The sequence below is a fragment of the Engraulis encrasicolus genome, chromosome 10, assembly GCF_034702125.1.
Source record: "Engraulis encrasicolus isolate BLACKSEA-1 chromosome 10, IST_EnEncr_1.0, whole genome shotgun sequence".
Classification (NCBI taxonomy): Eukaryota; Metazoa; Chordata; class Actinopteri; order Clupeiformes; family Engraulidae; genus Engraulis; species Engraulis encrasicolus.
The window spans coordinates 19,034,815-19,057,492 of NC_085866.1; the positions used below are offsets into that span (position 1 = coordinate 19,034,815).

General features: G+C 44.9%; 1 protein-coding gene and 1 long non-coding RNA gene across 2 annotated transcripts in view; one reads left to right on the plus strand and one right to left on the minus strand.

Moving 5' to 3' along the window:
• LOC134456773 (ral GTPase-activating protein subunit beta-like) overlaps positions 1–14,662 on the plus strand; it is a 52,876-nt gene extending 38,214 nt beyond the window's left edge. The window contains exons 27-33 of the mRNA XM_063208301.1: positions 552–717; positions 1,023–1,145; positions 1,765–1,892; positions 2,221–2,326; positions 2,767–2,845; positions 3,657–3,805; positions 14,206–14,662. Coding sequence (XP_063064371.1) covers positions 552–717; positions 1,023–1,145; positions 1,765–1,892; positions 2,221–2,326; positions 2,767–2,845; positions 3,657–3,805; positions 14,206–14,384 — 930 coding nt within the window. The 3' untranslated portion in view covers positions 14,385–14,662. The remainder of the gene's footprint in view (positions 1–551; positions 718–1,022; positions 1,146–1,764; positions 1,893–2,220; positions 2,327–2,766; positions 2,846–3,656; positions 3,806–14,205) is intronic.
• Positions 14,663–19,767: 5,105 nt separating this feature from the next.
• On the minus strand, positions 19,768–21,007 carry LOC134457619 (uncharacterized). The gene is made up of 4 exons (XR_010036464.1): positions 20,867–21,007; positions 20,595–20,663; positions 20,300–20,466; positions 19,768–19,975 (listed from the first exon to the last, which is right to left on the minus strand). It is a non-coding gene; the product is annotated as an uncharacterized LOC134457619 (long non-coding RNA).
• Positions 21,008–22,678: the final 1,671 nt, after the last annotated feature.

The window sequence follows — 22,678 nt, forward strand, 5'->3', positions numbered from 1 at the left end:
TAATTGGGCGATAACGTCCAGCATGTCCAAAATCTAGCTTCAGCACAATTCACTGGCGAAAGGCTTCCAATTCCGCCCGCTTGATTTCAGGTCACGTCTGTATTTCTGTTATTGTTTATTAGTCCTTCATGCTGTTGTGCTGATTTCGTTCACACTTGTAGTCCTGGCTTTACCGATGCAGGAACTGTGATTAGTTTGGTCATTACTGTGGAAACGGTTGAATAATTTTGGTCCTAAAGTGAAACAGGGAAGCGGCCAGGGCGAGTTTATAGCCAGAATGTCGTCGTGAAATTAAAGTTCCATCTGCCGTTACGACACCCTTCATTACAATGCTGTTTATGACCGTTTGACTCGGTTTTAAATGCCATCACCGTTTCAAATTGTAAGCATACAAGAGAGAGAGAGAGAGAGAGAGAGAGAGAGAGAGAGAGATAGAGAGAGAGAGAGAGAGAGAGAGAGAGAGAGAGAGAGAGAGAGAGAGAGAGAGAGAGAGAGAGAACGAACCCCCTGTCTAAATGTGTGTGCGTGTGCCTCTGCCATCTTGTGTGTAGATCCTCCGCAATGTGGAGTCCACAGAGGCGGTGCACCCTCACTTCCTGGAGTTTGTGATGTCACTGGGCTGGCCAGTGGTGATTGGTCAACACCCCGGCTGGACGGGTCATGTGGACACCAGCTGGTCCATCAGCCACTGTGGAGACACCGAAGAATCCCAGGAAGGTAAAGGGTGTGTGTGTGTGGGAGAGAGAGACACTGAGGGAACGCCAGGGGCCTCATGTACAAAACTTGCTTATGCACAAAAAAACTCATAAATTAGCAGATGTTGTAATACTGACTTAACAGAGTAACAGAATGTGTAATACATTTATTGTGAAATTGGATATACCACAGTAAAGACAAAAAAAGTGAGTGGAGTGAGTAAGATTTGTTTTCAGAGGAGAACAACAAAGACGTGGGATTCAGTGTGTGTGTGTGTGTGTGTGTGTGTGTGTGTGTGTGTGTGTGTGTGTGTGTGTGTTGGCTAGGTGAATGCTCTCCTGAGGAGGACAGTAAGGCGGTGGGCTTCAATGGGGAGAAGAGAGTCCTGTACTACGCAGACGCCATCACTGAAATTGCCTTCATACTGCCCACTTATAAAGAACACTCAGGTAAACACGTACGCACGCACGCACGCACGCACGCACACACGCATGCACGTGTGCACGCACACACGCACGCACGCACGTGTGCACAAACACACACACACACACCCACACACACACACCCACACACACACCACTGAGATCGCTTTCATAGTGCCAACATACAAAGAACACTCAGGTCACCACACACACACACACACACACAACTGAGATCTCCTTCATACTGTACTGCCCACTTACGAAGAACACTAAGTAAAATCACACACACACACACACACACACACATACAGGTATGCACATTAATGCATGCACACACACACACACACATGCGCACACGCCGCACGCCCGCACGCACGCACGCACACTTTGGGTGTAAAGAATCTCACTCATTGGGCAAAAGGGACTGCCACACCCAAGCCCAATCAAACTGATGTGAACTCACTTGGTCATAGGTGTGTCTGTTCGCTGTTCGGATTGGAGTGGCTCACGAAAACACACACATTCACACACACACACACTTGGAAACACAAACGTCTTCATACACACACACACACACACACATACATAAATGCACAAACACACACACGCAGATGTGCACATACTAATGCTGCTTTGTGTTCAACAGCTGAGTCCTCAGAGGTGAGCGACACCACTGGGGAGGCGGAGCCACATAATGAGCTGCCTGCTGATGTCATCAAGCCCCGCCTTACTCTGGATCTCCACCCAACCAACACGGAGAACCTCCTACAGCGGGTATATTCACACACACACACACACATAATGGGTACGTGTGTGTGCGTCAGTGTGTGTGCACATTTTAACACAATTCCCTCGTCTCTGGAGTTTCGCCCTCTGAGTGTGTGTGTGTGTGTGTGTGTGTGTGTGTGTGTGTGTGTGTGCGTGTGTGCGTGTGTGCGTGTGTGCGTGTGTGCGTGTGTGCATGAAGACGTTTGTGTTTCCGTGTGTGTGTGTGTGTGTTTGTGTGCGCTCGCGGAGCCCGGACATGCGTGTGGCTCGTCTGGGCCACTGCACCCTCTGATTATCTGATTGTGTGTGTGTGTGTGTGTGTGTATGTGTATAGAGCCCAGGCATGCGTGTTAGGAGGACCCCCTCATCTCGACCGCTACACCCCCTGGGCCCTGAGACTAAAGTACTGCTGGCCTGGGTGGAGAGCTACGACGACATCGGTGAGTGCCAGTGTAGTGTGTGTGTTTATGTCAGTGTGTCTACGTGTATGTAAGTGTGTGTGTGTGTATGTCAGTGTGTGCATCAGTGCATGCATGCAAGCGTGCATGAGAGTCTGTGGATGACATTAGTGAGGATGTATGTGCGTGTGTGTTTTTGTTTGCGAGCCACATTGTTGCGTGTGTGTGTCTGTTTGCGAGGTTGTGTGCATGAGGTTGTGTTTAACTAGAGTGTGTGACAGAGAGTTTCATGGTGGCAGTGTTTGTGCATGTTTGCGTGTGTGTGTGCTTACATGTGTGTGTGTGTGTGTTACTAAAGCTTCATGCTTTGTTTTAACCTTTGATAGAGTTTGTAAGGTGTGTTGCATCATGTGTATATTTACATTACATTCACATGTGTGTGTGTGTGTGTGTGTGTGCGTGTGCGTGTGTGTGTGTGACAGAGAGTTTCCCGATGGCTGAGCTGCTGGCGGAGACCAGTACCGGGCTGGAGACTGGAGGCAACAGCAGCTCCTCATGCAGGTGCACACACACACACACACACACACACACACACACACACACACACACACACACACACACACACACACACACACACACACACACACACACACACACACACACACACACACACACACACACACACACACACACACACACACACACACACACACGCATAAACACACACACATACACACACACATACACACACATACACACACATACACACACACACACACACACACACACACACACACACACACACACACACACACACACACACACACACACACACACACACACACACATACACACACACACACACACATGCATAAACACACACACATACACACACACACACACACATACACACACACACACACACATACACACACACACACACACATACGCACACACACGCACGCACACGCACGCACACGCACGCACACACACTCACTCACTCACTCACTCACTCACTCACTCACTCACTCACTCACTCACTCACTCACTCACTCACTCACTCACTCACTCACTCACTCACTCACTCACTCACTCACACACACACACACACACACACACGTTTTATTTCTGTAGGTCTGTATTCTGTAAGAAGGTTGTGTCAGATGTTTTTTATCTACCCTCTGAAGACACTCTGTGTGCATGTGTGTGTGTGTGTGTGTGTGTGTGTGTGTGTGTGTGTGTGTGTGTGTGTGTGTGTGTGTGTGTGTGTGTGTGTGTGTGTGTGTGTGTGTGTGTGTGTGTGTGTATGTCCGTTTGCGTGCGTGCGTGCCTGCGTGTGTGCGTGCGTGTGTGCGTGCCTGCGCTACTACAGGTCTGTGTTCTATGAGAAGGATGTGCCTGTGGTGTTCATCCACCCTCTGAAGACCGGTCTGTTCCGCATCAAACTGCACCGCAGCGCCCCCAAACTCAACATGGTGCTCCCTCTAGTGGACGGGATGGTCGTCAGCAGGAGAGCACTGGGTGAGTACGGTGTGTGTGTGTGTGTGTGTGAGAGAGAGAGAGATCCCCCCCCCCCCCACACACACACACTCACACAGACATGTCAGAGTTCCATACTCATAACGATGTGTTTTAAAAATTAAAAATTAAAACACACTCACTGTCAAGTTTTGGTGGGTTTTTTGGTTTGGTTTCCCCTCAGTTCTGCTCAAACTTGAAAAGAGCCCGGCTGGGCAAGGAACAACTCAGACCAGAAGGTTCCCCTTTTGTTGTTTTTTATTAAAGTTCTTTGTTGTTTTGTTGTGGAAGGGGTTCGATCGGTCAATCAGGTTGAAAACCTTGAACATAAAACATAGAACAGAAGACACATTGTGTTATTTTCAAACATAAATCGCCATGTTAAAGTTTAAAGTACAAAATGAAGTATTTACAAAATAATTACCAAGTAATTACAACGGTTGGCTTTGCAGAGCAAGCCAAACAAGTAGCACCTTAGCATTAGCATTTACAGTCATATGAAACCCTTTAAGTTTGGCATCAAATCACAAATAAATATATGCAACTTGCATAATTAAGTAAATGAGAAGATATGCAAATGAGTTTAAGTGGAGTGTTGAAACCAGCCAGATAAAGCATCAAATATACCTTTCCAACAATCCTAAAGTTTGAGCCACTAATTACACTATAGAGAATAAACAGCTTTTAGCTCTTCAAATAAACATTCAAACCAGTATTAAACTTAAACTAGTAAACAAGTGAACATTTAGCTATTCATTAACAACTAAATGAAGTCAGTTGCCACCTAAACAAACATTTCAAATGTCCACATGTGAAGCATACATGCAGGATAAAAGTTCATCTTCTTCACATCCAACACAAGGTAATCATTGAAAAGGACATCTCTTACCAATTGCGTTTGGCCGGTTAACTGAGGGATAATTTTGCTTCTCTCTTCAGTAGGTTTTGTTAGTCTTTTCAAAGCTTTTGCTCCTAACAAACATTTGCATCTTCCTCCTCTGCAACATGTGTTGGACTGAGGTGTAAGATGGCCGTCTGACAGGAAGTCCCGCCTCTTGACAGGAAGTCTGTTGGAGTGCTTTGCTGTTGTTGTTGCAATGATTGATTGCCCCCTGCAGGTCCGGCTGAAGACTTATTTTGTTAGTGAAGTGAATGAAAGTGAATGAGGATGTCAGAAATTCTCTAAGCTATGAGATAGGCCTCTCTCATTGGCTCCCATTATAGCCCCGTTGGCGAACGCAGCCAAGTAAAAGATGAATGGGAGCCTATTGGGCTAAATGGCTCAGCAGGGATTTGTGACGGTTCTGTTCTCTGGTTTGTAAAGATGTGTGCACATTCTGTACCTTATCATGGAAGTTGTATTAGAGGTGAAGTTAAAGGTTCCTGACATGGCTTTGTTCTCCCAAAGACGTGTTAGTTTTGTCCTGCAACACGCTAGCATTCGGCTAATACCTGCTGGCTGAGGAATCTCTGCGACTATTCACGACCAGAGCTGACGAGAGACGTACTCTGACTGATCCTAGCAGAGACATCTACGGTCACACACCTCAAAACCCCCCACCGCCGTCCAACATGTTAATTGAAGGTGCCCACATTCTTAAGGATGAGTGCAGTCATTTCCTTTACCCCATGTACACATACCTCTTTTCCACCACCTTAAATGCAATAAATAACAGGTGTCCGCAACAATCCTAACATAACTTTAAACACATCGACATCTGAAGTCAGACTTAAAACTACAAAACAAATGGCGTAGTGCCGTAAAGTCGATTGTCACGTGTTATGCCATTGCTATAGTTGAAATAAGGGTCATTTTCACGAATCTAACACTTGTCAAGATGCAAACGTGTCGGCAAATGCTTTCACTTACTCTTATCTATCGAACGCGACTCCATTGTTTCCAGGGAAAAAATCACACGGGCAGATAGTTCTATGACAAGCGTACAGCCCCATTGGCACCCATTCATTATTTACTTGGCTGCGATAACATAGCTGCAGTGCCACTCCTGGCCACACCAGCTAGTGGTCGTTCTTGTACAATATTCCATTTTCTTTGAGGATGTTTTGATGTTTTGGTCCTGCCTTTTTGTCAGTTGGCTTGTCACCTCCCACTTGACCTCTCGGTTTTGGAACCCAGAGAGGTCACAAGAGTTGGTGATGGTAAGTGTTTGTTTTCTTTTCGTTTGTTGTTGATTGTTGCTTGGTGGTGACTTGTTCTTCAATGGGTAGCAGAACAATGACCCGTCGTACATCCCTGTGCAGAATTGTAGAGGGGATTTTTGTTAGAGGTTTTCTTGTTGACCTTTGGTCAGATTTCATGGTTGAGACTGGGTAGCTGGGGAAGGTTCGGACATGAACATCTCTGACAATGCCCTTCTTGTCAGGGTTGACACTGATGACTCTAGCCAGTTTGTACTGACTCCTCAGTGCATTTTGGTCTGCAAGCCAGACAATGTCTCCTGTGGCTACATTTCTGTGTGTTGTGTGCCACTTGTTCCTGATGAATAGATTGGGCCCCGCCAACTGACTCCACTTCCTCCAGAACCGGTCAACTTCTGTTTGAATTGCTCTTAGCCTTTTGTAGGAGTAGCCATCAAAGTCAAAGCTCCCGAGGTCTCCTCTAGGTCCTGTTCTCCCAAGCAGAAGAGAATTTGGGCTGATGTATTCTACACAGTCTTCTCGGCTCTGAGTTCTGGCATCTATGGGTCTCTCATTGGCAAGGTTTGCAGCCATGTAGAGGAAGGTTTGGAACTCACTCCAGGTAAAACACCCGTCTCCTCCCAGGTTGTGCAGAGCGCGTTTCACTGTGCGTACAGCAGCCTCTGCAGCCCCATTCCGGTGAGGAGAATCAGCGGGGTGAAGTTTCCAGCCCCATTCCGTCCCATGCTTGGAGACTTCATTCTCAACCTCTGATGATTGCAGCTGGTCGAGAAAGGTGTACAGGTCATTGAGAGCAGGTCTGGCACCCACAAAGTTTTTTCCTGGGTCTGACCACAGCTTCTTTGGATGTCCTCTTAGCGCTGTGAATCTTTTGTAGGCCAGCAGGAAACCTTCAGAGGACTGGTCACTTACGACATCTGTGTGCAGAGCTCGAGATGCCATACAGCAGAAGACTAACCCCCACACCTTAAGCCTTGATTTCTTCTTCACTTCATCCTTCACTTCATAAGGCCCGAAGAGATCCAATGTTGTGAATTCAAACGGCCTGGCTGGTGTTAGCCGTTCGGATGGGAGGTCACTCATGATTTGCTGGCACTTTTTTGCTCTGGCCTTTCTGCATTTCACACAATTGTCCACAATCTTCTGAGCCAGTTTCCGGCCTTTTACGATCCATGCTTTTTTTCTCATTCTCAGGAGTGTAGCTGCGATTTCCTCGTGGTTTGCATTGTGAGCTTCTTGTGCCAGAAGAGAGGATATCCACGCATCACAAGGTAAGATTGGTACAGTAGTTTTGTCGTCATCAAAGATCTGAAATCTTCCTCCACACAACAAGAGTCCGGTTTCTGCATCTTTGTACACAGCCAGTCTGTTGAGGGTGGTGTTTTGGAAGCATGCACCATCTTGTGCTGCGAGGAAGAGGTCTCTCTGTGCATCTTCATACTCACTGATGGTAAGTACAGCTTTTTTGGCTCTGGACTTTAGCTCTTCTGATGAGAGCACCTCCCACTTTGGTTTACTTGTGGATTGGGTTTTGCCCAGCATTTTTTTCCACTTCATTGCAGCTTTCCACACCCAGGCGATAACTCTGGTCATCTTGGTCAGGTTGCTGAAATTTCTGACATTGATCAGTTCCTTTACTGCAGAACCAGCTGGTGGTCTTCTGAGTTGAGCCCTCGACCCCTTCCCATCTGCAGTGCTTTGTTGAGCATCAGTGCCTCTGTTGCCTGTGACTGGCACTTGGTCACTTGAACCACTAGATGTCGCATCATTTGTGGCTTTCTTGAGCTGCGCTCTGGTCAGAGCTGCTGAGAAGGACTTCCTTTGAAGCTTGTTTATTCCTTCTCTGGCGTGGGCTGCAACATCTTTGGCAGACTTTTTTGGCCACTCTTCCACAGGTAGTTTCAGGAAGTCTGGTCCATTCTGCCACACAGAATCCTCTTTGAGATCTTCTGGGGATGCACCTCTTGTTATGATGTCTGCCACATTGAGGTGTCCTTGGATCCACCACCAGTCATCAGGGGATGTGGTCTTCTGGATTTCTCCGACTCTGTTTGCAAAGAATGTCTGATATCCATAGCTGTCTCTTTGGATTGCTCCTAGTACAGTTTGACTGTCCAGCAGGTGGAGCCATTTTTCAATCTCCATCCGAGTGTGCTTCTCAATGTACCTTCTCAAGCGGACAGCATAGACAGCGCCACAGATTTCAGCTTTGACTGCTTCCCCCTTCTGGTCGAGTGGCGTAAGCTTTGCTTTTGACTCGACGAGTCTGACTTCGATGCCTTGTGCAGTCTCCCACCTGAAGTACACCACGGCTCCGTAGCTCTGGTCACTGCCATCAGAGAATGTTATCCCCCATGGTTTTTTGGTCCAGTTACATGGTGTGAGGCTTCTGTGGAAGGTTATTTGGCTGAGGCGGATGTATTCTTCAAAAAGCTGGATTGCTTCTTCCCTCAACTGTTCTGAGAGTGGCTTGTCTGTGCTGGTTCCCGCCTCCTGGAAGGCTCTCCTGACTAAAATAGCACCCTTCTGTTTTGCAGGAGTGACAAGACCTATTGGGTCGTACAGGCTGGCTACTTGGCTCAAGAGCTGTCTTCTAGTCAGTGGCTTGGGGGTTTTCACTCTCACCTCTTCCTCCAGGAGATTTTGACCCACTCTCATTTTCTTTCTCCTCTTCGAGAAGTTTACAGAGGTCATTGGGTACAGTTTGTCACTTTCAACAAGATAGCCGACTCCCAGGGCTTTGTCATCTTCTTCTCTCCTTTGATTTGGGAGAATAAGGAATCTGTTTGCTGGTGTTTCTGGTGTGAGCATGTCCCTCCCACTTTGGCCTGACCGGACCCAGGGCTTTAGGACGAATCCGCCTGCTTTCAGGATTTTTTCAACTCCAGTGATATTTTTGTCCAGCTTTTTCAGGTCATTGTGGGAGGTAAGTACATCGTCGACATAGGAGTCTTCCTCTAGGATCCTGCGCTCCTCCTCCAGGTGAATGAACATGGGTAGCTTGGCAGTCTCTCTCATGGCCAGCTGAGCGATGCATCCTGCTGGCCGGTCACCGATGTTTACTCGTGTGATGGCATACTCCTCAAGTTCACTCCCTTCGGTGTCCCTCCAGAGGAATCTGTGAAGATGCATTTCCAGGTCTTCCAACCACACTGAATTATACATCTTCTTGATGTCTCCAAGTGCGGCATGCACACCTCTTCTGAACCTGAGTAGTACTGCTCGGATTGGATTGAGGACGTCAGGTCCTTTCAGCAGAAGATCGTTCATGCTTGTTCCCTTGAACTTTTGGCTGCTATTCCAGACCAGGCGTACAGGTGTTGTGGTGGAGTGTGGATTTGGCGCCACCAAGTGGCTGACATACCATACTGGTCCTGTCCAGTTGGCCAATGTGTCTTTGGTGAGCTTCTTTGCTGCTCCTCTTTCCACCATTTCATGTACTTGAGCTGCATATGCCACTTTCCACTCCGGCTCTTTTTTGAGTTGCTTCTCTGTTCTCAGGAAAGTGGCTTCCACTCCACTTCGGTTGTTGGGCAGAGAAGTTGGATCTTCGATCCATGGGTACTTTGTGTCCCAGTGTGATTCACTGCTGTGATCGTCAGTGTTTATGTAGGTGAGGCCTGTCCTGATGATTTCCAGTTCTCTTTCCTCACTCAGCGTCATTTCTTTTCCTCCTGGCTGGCAGTTGCCACATCTGCATCCTCCACACTTTGGTTCACAAGCTGCTCCAATACTGTCCCATTTCCAAAAGTTGAGGAATTCTTTGTTGGCTGCAGTACTTTTGGTTTCCGCTATGATCCCATTTGTATTGCAGAGTTCTTTGTACTTCGCAGCCGTGACCCTCATGGATCGCGCGAAGTGGGTCTTTGATGTGTGTGTTGCTACGTCCACTTTTTCAAAAAGGTCCGGGTGCGCTCCTCCGACAGTCTTCCCTAGTGGGCCGTCCCACAGCACAAGGTCACCGACCACCTTCTCTCTTTGCGGTACAAGACGACCCTCTCGATGGCTGATGAGCAGTTCAATTTGGTTTGGCCTGTGCAGGTCATCCAGGCTGGTCTTTGGAAAGAATTTTTTCAACTGATCGGGTGTAACTTGTTTGTGTACCTTGGCAATTTCTTCTAGGCCATAGCAGAGGAGTTCATGTGCTCCTTCGGTTCCTTTGGGGTTTCTCACTCTCACTCTGAGATGGTACCTTCTCGTCTTTACTTTTAGGGCCATTCCTCCAACTCCCTGGACGAATAGTGTGATTTTTTCACTTCTGAGATTAAGTCTCCTAGCTGCACGGTGAGTAATGTAATTTGTATCAGATGCTAAATCGATTAGAGTGCCAATCTTTTGTCCTGCATTGGTGGTGACGTTGAGGAGCATTAGGATAACTGGGAGTTCTTGAGCTGCACTTACTTTTTTGCCGGTACAGAGAGATCTCGCAGAGAGATTGGTGAAGGCCCTTTTAAACTTCTCTTCCATTTCAGGGGACAGCTCCGACACAAATTGTTGTTGCTCTTCTGTTAGTTTGTAACTCCTCGTGTTTAATTTTGAAGTTTCTTTGTTGTCCTTTTTAGGGTCACCTTGCTGGCACAGGAGGTAGTGATGGCTTCCTCTGCAGCCCGGCTTTCTGCACAGGTAAGTGTCTTTGCAGTCATCATCTTCATCATGACTCTCCAGGCATTTTGTGCAGGCTCCCAGACTCTCCACAGCACTCAGCTTGTCCTTCACCTTCAGTTCCTTGAACGTCTTGCAGAAGAAGAGCTTTCCAGCATGCCGCTCGTCACCACAGACAACGCATTCCTCTTTACTTGTGGACTTGGTCCAGGCATATTTCTTGGAGTCAGCCGGCCACTTGTCTGGCTTCTCACATACTCCAAGTTGTTCAAGTCTTTCCAATACCTCTTCTTGGGTTTTCAGGTAAGTTAGGAGCTTGTCAAAGTGGTTGTCTGGGGTCACTGCATTTGTTGGATTGACCATGAAGATTAGCCACTCTCTCTTCATGATGCTTGGCAGCTTGCTCTCGATCGACTTGACGATGAGAGGGTTTTTGATGGCTCCAGTGTTTCCAAGTTCTGAGAGGTCGTTCAAGGCCTTTTCAATAGACTGGATCAGTTCGATCGTCTTCCTGGGCTGGTGCGATTTCAGAGCTGGGATCTTTTCCAGCTCTTCCACAATCTCCAGGGCGATGGTGGTCTTGTTTCCAAATCTGTTTGTCAGGACCTTGAACATTTCCTCTGCTGACTTGTATGTGGAGAGCCGGAGGTCTTTGCAGATCCTGTCTTCAATGCTGTCCAGGAGCTGCATCTTCTTAGCCTCCGCAGAGCCGGTTGGTTCGCCTTGCCGCTGCATATTTTCCCAGTCTTTTCTCCATTGGTAAAATTCCCTTTTTGAGCCATGGAATCTGGGCAGGCTGGTGGGCTTTATTTTAAGAATAGGTTGCTGGGCTGGCTGAGGTGCTGACTGGGCCTGGATGATTGAATTCCGTCTCTCCTCTTCTGCAGTTCTCTCCAAGGTCAGGAACTCGCCCTTTTTTGCCACGAGGTTGTTCTTCAGCCTCCTTAGCCCTTTTAGCCTGCCATCCACTTCAGCTTTATTCTCCTTTGGTATCCATTCTTCCCACTCTTTAGATGCAGCCACTGCCTCTGTGAGAAGTTGCTTTGCGGTTTCCACTTGGTGTTCATATGAGTCTTTGTTGGCGAAGGACACAGTAATTCCGCGAGCATGCTCACATGCTGACTCTGCCTCTTCGATGGCAAAGGTGAGTTCCTCCTCCGCGTACCTTGACCACAGACTTGACTGCAGGTTGTGTCTGATTTCTTCCAGTCTGCTTTTGCAGTCTTCTTCGGTCTTAGCAAGGTCCGCTTCATCTTTGGAGTCCAGCTCCTCCTCGCCTTCCTCTCCGTCAGCCTCCGCTAGTAGGCCAAGCTTGTATCCGTCGTTTGCGTCGTTGACTTCTCTGGAGAGTGTGTAGAGTTTCCTGAATTCTGCTTGAAGCTCCGACTTCATCAGGTATCCAGTCACTCTTGCGAGGTAGTTTGCCTGCTTCGTAAAGGCTGTCTTTGCCACAGTTCTCGCAGTTTTCAGCTGTTTGATGGATTTCCCTGTTGCGTCTTCCGCCATTGTTGCAGTTCTTCCTCACGTAGACAAGTTGACGGAAGGCCGTTGATCCTCCGCCTGAGTTGCCTCGTTGGTTTTCAACTGTCAAGTTTTGTGGGTTTTTGGTTTGGTTTCCCCTCAGTTCTGCTCAAACTTGAAAAGAGCCCGGCTGGGCAAGGAACAACTCAGACCAGAAGGTTCCCCTTTTGTTGTTTTTTATTAAAGTTCTTTGTTGTTTTGTTGTGGAAGGGGTTCGATCGGTCAATCAGGTTGAAAACCTTGAACATAAAACATAGAACAGAAGACACATTGTGTTATTTTCAAACATAAATCGCCATGTTAAAGTTTAAAGTACAAAATGAAGTATTTACAAAATAATTACCAAGTAATTACAACGGTTGGCTTTGCAGAGCAAGCCAAACAAGTAGCACCTTAGCATTAGCATTTACAGTCATATGAAACCCTTTAAGTTTGGCATCAAATCACAAATAAATATATGCAACTTGCATAATTAAGTAAATGAGAAGATATGCAAATGAGTTTAAGTGGAGTGTTGAAACCAGCCAGATAAAGCATCAAATATACCTTTCCAACAATCCTAAAGTTTGAGCCACTAATTACACTATAGAGAATAAACAGCTTTTAGCTCTTCAAATAAACATTCAAACCAGTATTAAACTTAAACTAGTAAACAAGTGAACATTTAGCTATTCATTAACAACTAAATGAAGTCAGTTGCCACCTAAACAAACATTTCAAATGTCCACATGTGAAGCATACATGCAGGATAAAAGTTCATCTTCTTCACATCCAACACAAGGTAATCATTGAAAAGGACATCTCTTACCAATTGCGTTTGGCCGGTTAACTGAGGGATAATTTTGCTTCTCTCTTCAGTAGGTTTTGTTAGTCTTTTCAAAGCTTTTGCTCCTAACAAACATTTGCATCTTCCTCCTCTGCAACATGTGCTGGACCAGAAATTGTCTAAGCTATGAGATAGGCGTCTCTCATTGGCTCCCATTATAGCCCCGTTGGCGAACGCAGCCAAGTAAAAGATGAATGGGAGCCTATTGGGCTAAATGGCTCAGCAGGGATTTGTGACGGTTCTGTTCTCTGGTTTGTAAAGATGTGTGCACATTCTGTACCTTATCATGAACGTTGTATTAGAAGTGAAGTTAAAGGTTCCTGACATGGCTTTGTTCTCCCAAAGACGTGTTAGTTTTGTCCTGCAACACGCTAGCATTCGGCTAATACCTGCTGGCTGAGGAATCTTTGCGACTATTCACGACCAGAGCTGACGAGAGACGTACTCTGACTGATCCTAGCAGAGACATCTATGGTCACACACCTCAAAACCCCCCACCGCCGTCCAACATGTTAATTGAAGGTGCCCAAATTCTTAAGGATGAGCGCAGTCATTTCCTTTACCCCATGTACACATGCCGCTTTTCCACCACCTTAAATGCAATAAATAATAGGTGTCCGCAACAATCCTAACATAACTTTAAACACATCGACATCTGAAGTCAGACTTAAAACTACAAAACAAATGGCGTAGTGCCGTAAAGTCGATTGTCACGTGTTATGTCATTGCTATAGTTGAAATAAGGGTCATTTTCACGAATGTAACACTTGACAAGATGCAAACGTGTCGGCAAATGCTTTCACTTACTCATATCTATCGAACGCGACTCCATTGTTTCCAGGGAAAAAATCACACGGGCAGATAGTTCTATGAGAAGGGTACAGCCCCATTGGCACCCATTCATTATTTACTTGGCTGTGATAACATAGCTGCAGTGCCACTCCTGGCCACACCAGCTAGTGGTCGTTCTTGTACAATATTCCATTTTCTTTGGTTGAACTGAGGTTTAAGATGGCCATCTGACAAGAAGTCCCACCTCTTGACAGGAAGTCTGTTGGAGTGCTTTGCTGTTGTTGTTGCAATGATTGATTGCCCCCTGCAGGTCCGGCTGAAGACTTATTTTGTTAGTGAAGTGAATGAAAGTGAATGAGGATGTTTTGATGTTTTGGTCCTGCCTTTTTGTCAGTTGGCTTGTCACTCACAAACACTCATAAACAATTACTCACACACACACACACACACTAGCACAACTTCCTTCCTCATCCCATGAATCCCGTTTTGTGTGTGTGTTTAGGTGCCCTGGTGCGTCAGACGGTGGTGAACGTGTGTCGTCGTCGGCGACTGGAGAGCGACTCGTACAGCCCTCCCCACGTACGCCGCAAACAGAAGATCGCTGAGATCGCACAGCGCTACCGCAGCCAGCAGCTCGAACCCGCGTTCTACACGTCACTCTTTCAAGAGCCATCTCAATGACACACACGGACACACACGCCGCACACACACACACAAACACACACACACACACACACACACACACACACTATCATAGCCAGCAGCTCGAACATGCGTTCTATACGTCGCTCTTTTAAGAGCCATCACACATAAGTACATACACGCACATACACACACGCGCTACCACAGCCAGCAACTTCACTTTCCGTCACACTGACACATAAGTATACACGCACGCACACACGCACGCACAAGATACCACAGCCAGCAACTTAAACCCGAATTTTACACATCACTGTTTCAAGTGCCCCGCCGCCCCTGAACCCATCCCACACACACACACACACACACACACACACACACACTCACACACACACACACACATACACTTTTTTCAGACATTGCTCCTGAGCTACACACTTCTTTAAAGACACATGGCATACACACACACACACACACACACACACACACACACACACACATTCATACACACACGCACACGCACGCACACACACCCACACACACACACACACACACACACACACACACACACACACACACACACACACACACACACACAGGCATGCAAATGGACATATGTTTACTAATGCAAACATTGCCTGGTGGTGTCACACTGATTGATGTACAGGTGCAAGACTACTGTTGGATGTAGAGTTTAGGCTAGTACAGGAAATGAATTTTATTTTAACACTGTGTGCGCGTGCGCGTGTGCGTGTGTGTGTGTGGAGAATGGGGTAGATGGACAATTAAATATGTCACAAATTTACTTAACAATAGAGTCAAAGTAGTCCACACACACACACCTTGGCCACCTCTACTCTTTGTCACCTGTGGCAATATCTCATTTCTTTCTCCCCTTAAGTCCACCTCCCATCGGTTCGGACAAACTGCTGTGCCAATATATTTGATCCCATTGTTTCCAATACAACCCCGCACATCGGCATCAATTTCCTCAACGCATTTGGAACTAGTGTGCAGAGGGCTCTGGTCACCTCTGCCCTTCCGCACCTTTGGTGACCTCGGACTCCTCTCACCATCCCTGTTCCTTCTTTTGCTGGTGCCCATTCCCGCACCAGTTATGTTCGGAAATAAATCGCTGACCTGCAAGCCACCCATTTTCACAGGTAGTTTTCTCCACCGCGTTACATGGATGAAACTGCTTGCCGTCAAGGTTCATAGAGAAAAAGAAGTATTTCGCGTTTACCGTCCGCCGTCGATTAGTTGCAGGAAAAGGCACACGGACAGTTTACTGCCGGCCCGAACGTGTGACTTGATCTTCTCAGAATAGATTGCTTAGTTTTGAATGACAGGTCTGAGTGACATTCATGTCTGAACAGTGTTGAGATTATTGAATAACTCTTTTGAATAACTCTGTTGAGATCATGTCAGAATGAGCTCTGAATGCAATTTGGATGAGGTGTGAGTAACGTTCATGTAGAAAGGACATTTAAATAGCATGACGTCTCAGTGTGATTTCAATGAGAATCGAATGAGGTCTTGGGTAATATTCAGTAGGACGCTGTTACTTTGGGCGCTTGCCAATACATAATTCCTCTGGACTCGATTCCTCATTTCCTTGATTCCCCCGTTCTCGCCCCTCCTCCCGTGGAGGAGATGGAAGGAATCGAGTGAGGATGGAGAGCTTCGCCCGCTACAAACATCTGGCTTCCCTGCTGCCCTCCGGTCCTCATCCTCTCACCTTTTCATGGCAATAACAGTATTGAGACATCCTCCATGTCGTAGAGTCTCAAGCAGTTTGGGATTGAAGTCGTTGGACGAAGGAAGCATTTGGAGGAGGGGTATCGGTATATACAAACCAGAGCCATGGAAGGAAGAGTTAGGCTAATTGCATTGACCTCCGTGTTCCATTTTTGCGCAACAAACAGATCGCCACACAGATCGCCATTGACATAGTTCAAGAATAGTCCTCGTTGCTTGTTATGTTGTGTTTTTGTTAGTTTATAGCGAAAAGAGAGCCCCTGCCTAGAATTATTGGAATCTACATGAATTATGTCACCAATCGACTGTCACAACTCTGAATTCCATGGCTCTGATCCAAACTATGAAGGACTTCCTGTCAGCCACAGTCACATGGCCTGGCAGCTGCTCTCCTATTGGGGGAGGCAACACTGGACTCACATCTGTGTCTTACTCTTGAATTAACGTCTCTCATCAAGCTACTATCTAGTTATTTCATCAATTGCTACGTCCTGTTTGACTTTGTTTACTTTCTGTTTAGTGTTTACTGAAGGTTGTTTGCAATGTTGGGTATTTTCTTCTTTGGTTGGGGATGTGGCCTAGATGAGGAAATGTGATGTCATCTTATTGGCTCCTGTCCTGGCCTTGACTTTTAAGCCCCACCCCCTCTGATGTTGAAGGTCTGTACTCTTATTGCTGTAAACTAGTTTACATTTGAATGCAATGCATTCAAAACACACACACACACACACACACACACACACACACACACACACACACACACACACACACACACACACACACACACACACACACACACACACACACACACACACACACACACACACACACACACACACACTGGAAGGTCTTGGTCCTGCTAAACTTTGGTTTACAGTTACATTTACACTATCATGTGATTTAATGTGATCATCTTCTATAGATTTTGTTTGACAATTATGTTTTATTGATTGCCTGATTCCATTGCATTAATGAGTATGTTTTTATGATGATGAGGATGATTTAAACTCTGTGATATTTAATGTCCACTCTGTGAAGGATTTTTATGTGGGCTGGGGTGTCAATGCAATCCCTGATACGGGAAGTAACCCGACAAAATGTGACTTTGCTTATTTATGACCAAATCTGGCAACATGAGTTAGCAGTCTCAAATTGTTATTTTAAAGCAGTACTTAAAAAACCCAGTTTACTCATCACCTCAACAAGTCATCTGATGCTTAAATGAGTCATTAGTAGGTGAATGAGGACTCTTGACAACTTCTGTGATCAGAAAACAACACTTGTAAACCTTGCTTTGATTGAGTCTCAAGAACTCTGCAAACATTGCAAGATTTACATTTTAATTACTGGATTTTCTGGAAGACACTAAATGAGCTCCCATGAGGTTGGTTGAGAAGTATTCGTTGCTTGAATAAGTTGATACTCCTTTACAGGTAGTTTATTTGAAAACCTGAATAAAATGTCAAAATGTACAAGTATTTATTTTTCTCGTGTTAACCAGATGCATTAAAAACAGGTCCCCATAATGGTCAAGTCAACTCTGCTACTGTATATCTTCAGTCTCATTGGAATATTACCAAAATGTCCAGAATACATATTATTTTCTCAGGTGTTGAATTTTGAAAGGATGGTGGGTTGATGTCTTATTTAAAATGACTATTGCTTAAGAATAAATTATTTTAAACAAGTATACTGTATGGCCTCAAGTGTTTTTCAGGTTACACTTTCAATTTCTGGGTGTCTGTGACTCATGTTGGCAGGTCTACTGTTCTACTTTTCTCATGCCTGTTTCACACTGATGGTAGGCGTGTCTTAGAGGCATTAGGCTCGTTCGTGACGAAGCATTGATGCTTTTGGTAAGCAGCGGGCATGCACACTTTGACAGTTTGATGCATTGTGGTTCTAACCAAAATGTATCAAACTGGCAAAGTGCGCATGCCCACTGCTTAGCAAAAGCAACACTGCTTTGTCACGAACAAGCCTAATGCCTCTCCATGAGTGTTGTGCACGTGCATGTTTTTAAAACATAGGCTATATTACATGTAAGGCCTATACAGGCTGTTTGATTGGCTGGTAGATCCATAACTGTCATCAAAGTTCAACATTTCTGAACTTTTTGGCAGAGCCAGCCGAATAAACGGACCCACAATGCTTTTTAAGATCGCCCCATGCAAGGTCAATGAGATATTGGAGCATGTGTGAAACAGCCAGTCAGTCGCTCAGTCTGAAAGGCAGTCTTCCTCTCCCCATCCCAGTGCCCTTCCTTGCCATCCCTACTCTACTTCTCAATCCTGTTCGTCACTATCCCCTCTAACTAGCCTGGCCGCGCCAAAAACCCCTACAGCAAAGCTGTGCCAATTCATTTTGCGGCCACTAGGGGCGTCTAGATTTCTAGGCTAACCTCTAACCACATTGTACTTCACTTAAAGCTTTAGTGATGGGATTTTCGGCTCTTTTCTGAGATGCGGTTCTTTTGGCTCTCCTGAGCCAGCTCTTTCGGCTCCCAATCGGCCCCATACATACGTATTTCTTGCTTAGTTTCTGGTCTGCTCCTGTCATGTTTCTGCTCCTTAAGACTGCTGTCTGCAACCCTCTCCTCTCCTCTCATCTCCCCTCTCCTCTCGTCTCATCTCCCCTCTCCTCTCCTCTCCTCTCCTCTCCTCTCCTCTCCTCTTCTCTTCTCTTCTCTTCTCTTCTCTTCTCTTCTCTTCTCTTCTCTTCTCTCCTCTCCTCTTCTCTTCTCTTCTCTTCTCTCCTCTCCTCTCCTCTCCTCTCCTCTCCTCTCCCTAATCTCCTCTCCCTCCCTAATCTCCTCTCCTCTCCTCTCTCTTATCTGTTCCTCTCCTCTCTTCTCTCTCTCTCTCTCTCTCTCTCTCTCTCTCTCTCTCTCCCTCCCTCTCTTCTCTCTCTCTCTCTCTCTCTCTCTCTCTCTCTCTCTCTCTCTCTCCTCTCCTCTCCTCTCCCTCCCTAATCTCCTCTCCTCTCTGACCAGTGTGGGCCAGCAGCAGATGTTAAAATGGACATCTATTTTCTTGCTGTGCCATTACAGGCAACCCGGTTTAAGAGGATACGACTCAGTCAAGTTGAGTTAATAGTTCAGCAATTCATCTGTTAAGTTCACAGTGTGTACTGTAGGTATAACCAGGTCATTTGTGGGGAAAAAAGTGAATCTGGGAGCTTGACTTCTGAGGACATATTTTAGTATGTCTGTGTTCTTGTGTGTCTATTCGGGTTTGTCAGAGAGGGAATTGTGCTTAATTCTGACTAGATGTGTAGTATACTATGGAAGTCAGTCTCTCTCTCTCTCTCTCTCTCTCTCTCTCTCTCTCTCTCTCTCTCTCTCTCTCTCTCTGGCTCACTCATTCCATCTCCTCACCTGCCCATGTTCTTCCATCTCTCTCTCTGTCTCTTCTCCTCTCTCCACCTCCTCTTTCTCCATGTCCACACTTGCTATGCCTTGGGTGCTTCTTTTCTCTCTTCCTTCATGTCCTTCTCTTTTTATCAGTCCTCCTCTCAACTTCTCTCTCTATTTTTAATTTTCAAATTCTACTTTTTTCTATTTTCCTTTTTTTAGATAATATACCTGATCATATTTTCATGAATTTTAGTTAAATGTTGTGGTCAACAACATTGAGATATGCAAAAAATACAGAGAACAACTGGATTCCAGTTTTACACTGTTTTATTAAAAAGTGCATGTGCGTGTGTGTGCGAAGGGAGGTGGGTTGGTTTTAATGTCCGGGGCCCGATCTTCTTTTCCGGATGTTCTGTGCCCAATTTGTCAGTAGGACAGGTGGAAGTGGGCATCTTCTGATGGCCTTGTCCCGTAATGTGAGGTAGTTGTGTTGTCCAGGCCCTGCTGACTCCTCTGCCTACATATTGAATGAAACATAGGCTTAATAAGTTGGAGTAAGAGTACTCATAACATGTTATTAGAAGAACAGTGCTGGGGCTAAATGTAGTGTCAGAGACACTCTATTCTGTCTGTTAGTGTTCTCTCACTATGATGTCACAAATGCCCTAAGGGACTTTTAACATAGAGATGTATAGGAGCTATGGAATATTCTGGAAAATTCTAGAATACTTGGTAAACCATTACAACACCTTAAACATGTTAAATATGGCCTTTGTAATTGTGCTTACTAGAGCAGATTAGGGGTCAATGTTGGCATGTATTAGATTACTAAGGCTCTGACCTGTTGTGGGGTCTAAATTCCCCTCATCTTTCGCCTCTTGGCAGGGAGGAAGGATCTGCTGCCGGTGGCGTCCTTTCTGATGTCCCACGTCCCCTCCTCCCTCCTCCTTTTTCTGGAGGGGACGGGGACATCCACCTCCATGGCCACCACCGGTGCTTCAAAGTTCCCTACAGTAAACAACAGCACACAAGTCAAATATCACTCAATTTTACTCTTAGTATCTAGGTAGGCACTACATACAGTTGTAGGGAAATGGCGTTACTTCAACCAAAAGCCACAATAAGTGAGTACTTACAGACATGAGCTGGCATGGTGATATGAAAACCTGCCAATGCCATTGTCAAGGCTTCCATGTTAACTGGTGCTATGTGAAAACATGATCAATTAGCACTAGTACATTGATTATTATGTATAGGCCTATATTTGGTTTATAAAACATTGAATATAGAGACTAGATGTTAGGTTAATTATCCTAATCATTAAAATTAAAATTAAGACTAATCCCACAGTATTGAACACAAGTAGTCCTACTAAATATGAAATTCAACAGAAAAACAGGCAACTTACTTGATGTGTTTTCAGCAACAACAAAAAAGTCAATATAATTTGAAATATAAATCAATATAATTATACTTCAGAAACTAAAATAACTATTAATAGAACTATTAATAAACACTGCTACTCGTTTAGAAATTTCAGATGCAAAGTGAAGTGCCTAAGACTACAGAATTGTCCATCATCAATAGCATCACATTCCAGAATGCTGATGTCATAAGCAATGCATTATTATGCAGAGTTGAGTTACTGAATGAAAGAATGCAGCAAGGTAACAATGCACAGATAAGACAACAAGGCAGCACAATAAATATTAAAATAAAATGAATACGGTATATATAATAACAAGAAATGCACTCAGGGAGTGCAGACCTCCGCCAAGGAAGCTGTTTGATAGAACATTTGACTATGCTACACCCTTTATTTTTAAGTCTTTCTGCCATTTTTTTGTGGAGTTAGAGACTGGAATGACAAAATTTGCCTGCGATTTAATTCACGGTCACTGGTTTCTAGCAATGGTGAATAATCTTTAAAAAAACAATCCTGGTTTCAAATCTTAAGGCTGGAGGGGAGGGATCTTGTATGCCGACACAGCTTCAACTTGAGGTGGCGCTGTCCATTTCTCCTGTCTTCTTTGCTACCTGTGTAATGTGAATGAATGTGTGTATCAGATTAATGAGGTGAAATGTTGAACTGTTATGGTGTATCAAAAAGTAACTATGAGGTCTAAAATGGCTATCTAATACCTTCTGTATTAATGTGTGACAATAAGGTGTGTGTGTGTGGGTATGTGCTGAATAGGTGATGTGTATTGATTCTTCAAATATTACAGTGTGTGTGTGTGTTGAGTGTGTAGTATCCAGAATATAAATATGCATGTTTTACTGTAAACATAACGTCGCTGTCCAGCGAAAACCACTTATCTCCACTTCTCATTGTTTTTTATGTATTGATTTATAAAACCACATTTTCAAAAAAAAAAAAAATTGCAAAATTAAAGTTGGCTACTAAATTATTTATCATACACATATACCCATGGAGACTGACCAGTAGTACTGTCTTGTATTTTATAATAAATAAAGAACGAACATAAAAAACTAAAAATAATAGTGGAGATAAGTGGTTTTCTTTGGACAGCGACGATAAGAACAATATAAAAACATTGCTTTAGATGGTGTCAAGCATGTGTGGTGGTTAACAAGTGAGTTTTACAAAAAAGTTTATCCTCTCAATAGCCAAGCATGGTTGTGGGACTGACATGGTTTGGGGATGCATGCTGTCAACATTGGCAATCTGAAATACACCTAAAAGAAACATGCATGTCAACATGCACTGTGACTACTGAAGCAGATCATGATATTCTCCATAGGATTGCATTCAAATCTCACACCAATCTATTTAAGCCAGGTGCACACTCAAAATGTAAAAGTTCAATGCAAAGAAAGGTTGAAACGCACACCAATGACCTCCCTTTTAATCCCTTTTCATTTCGAGACGATTCGAGCCAACACGGCCCCGTCTCTACCTGATTTTAATCTGGGGTGCACTGTACTCACTTTTGTGGGTACATGTTCAAACATTAATGGCTGCATTTTGTTTTTTTTCTGAGTGAACAAGAAATTTAAGTGGTTAAATATGTTGTTAAAAGGTCACTAATCATTGTGTCATAGTGAAATTTCTTTAATGCTTTCCTATGAAAATATATCCTCACAAATCTACAAAAACTGTGAGGGGTGTACTCACGTGATATACTGTAGATGATTCTTTGCTCTGAAATAGCTGCATAGCATATCTTTAAGACAAGTTCCCACATTTGTAGTCTTT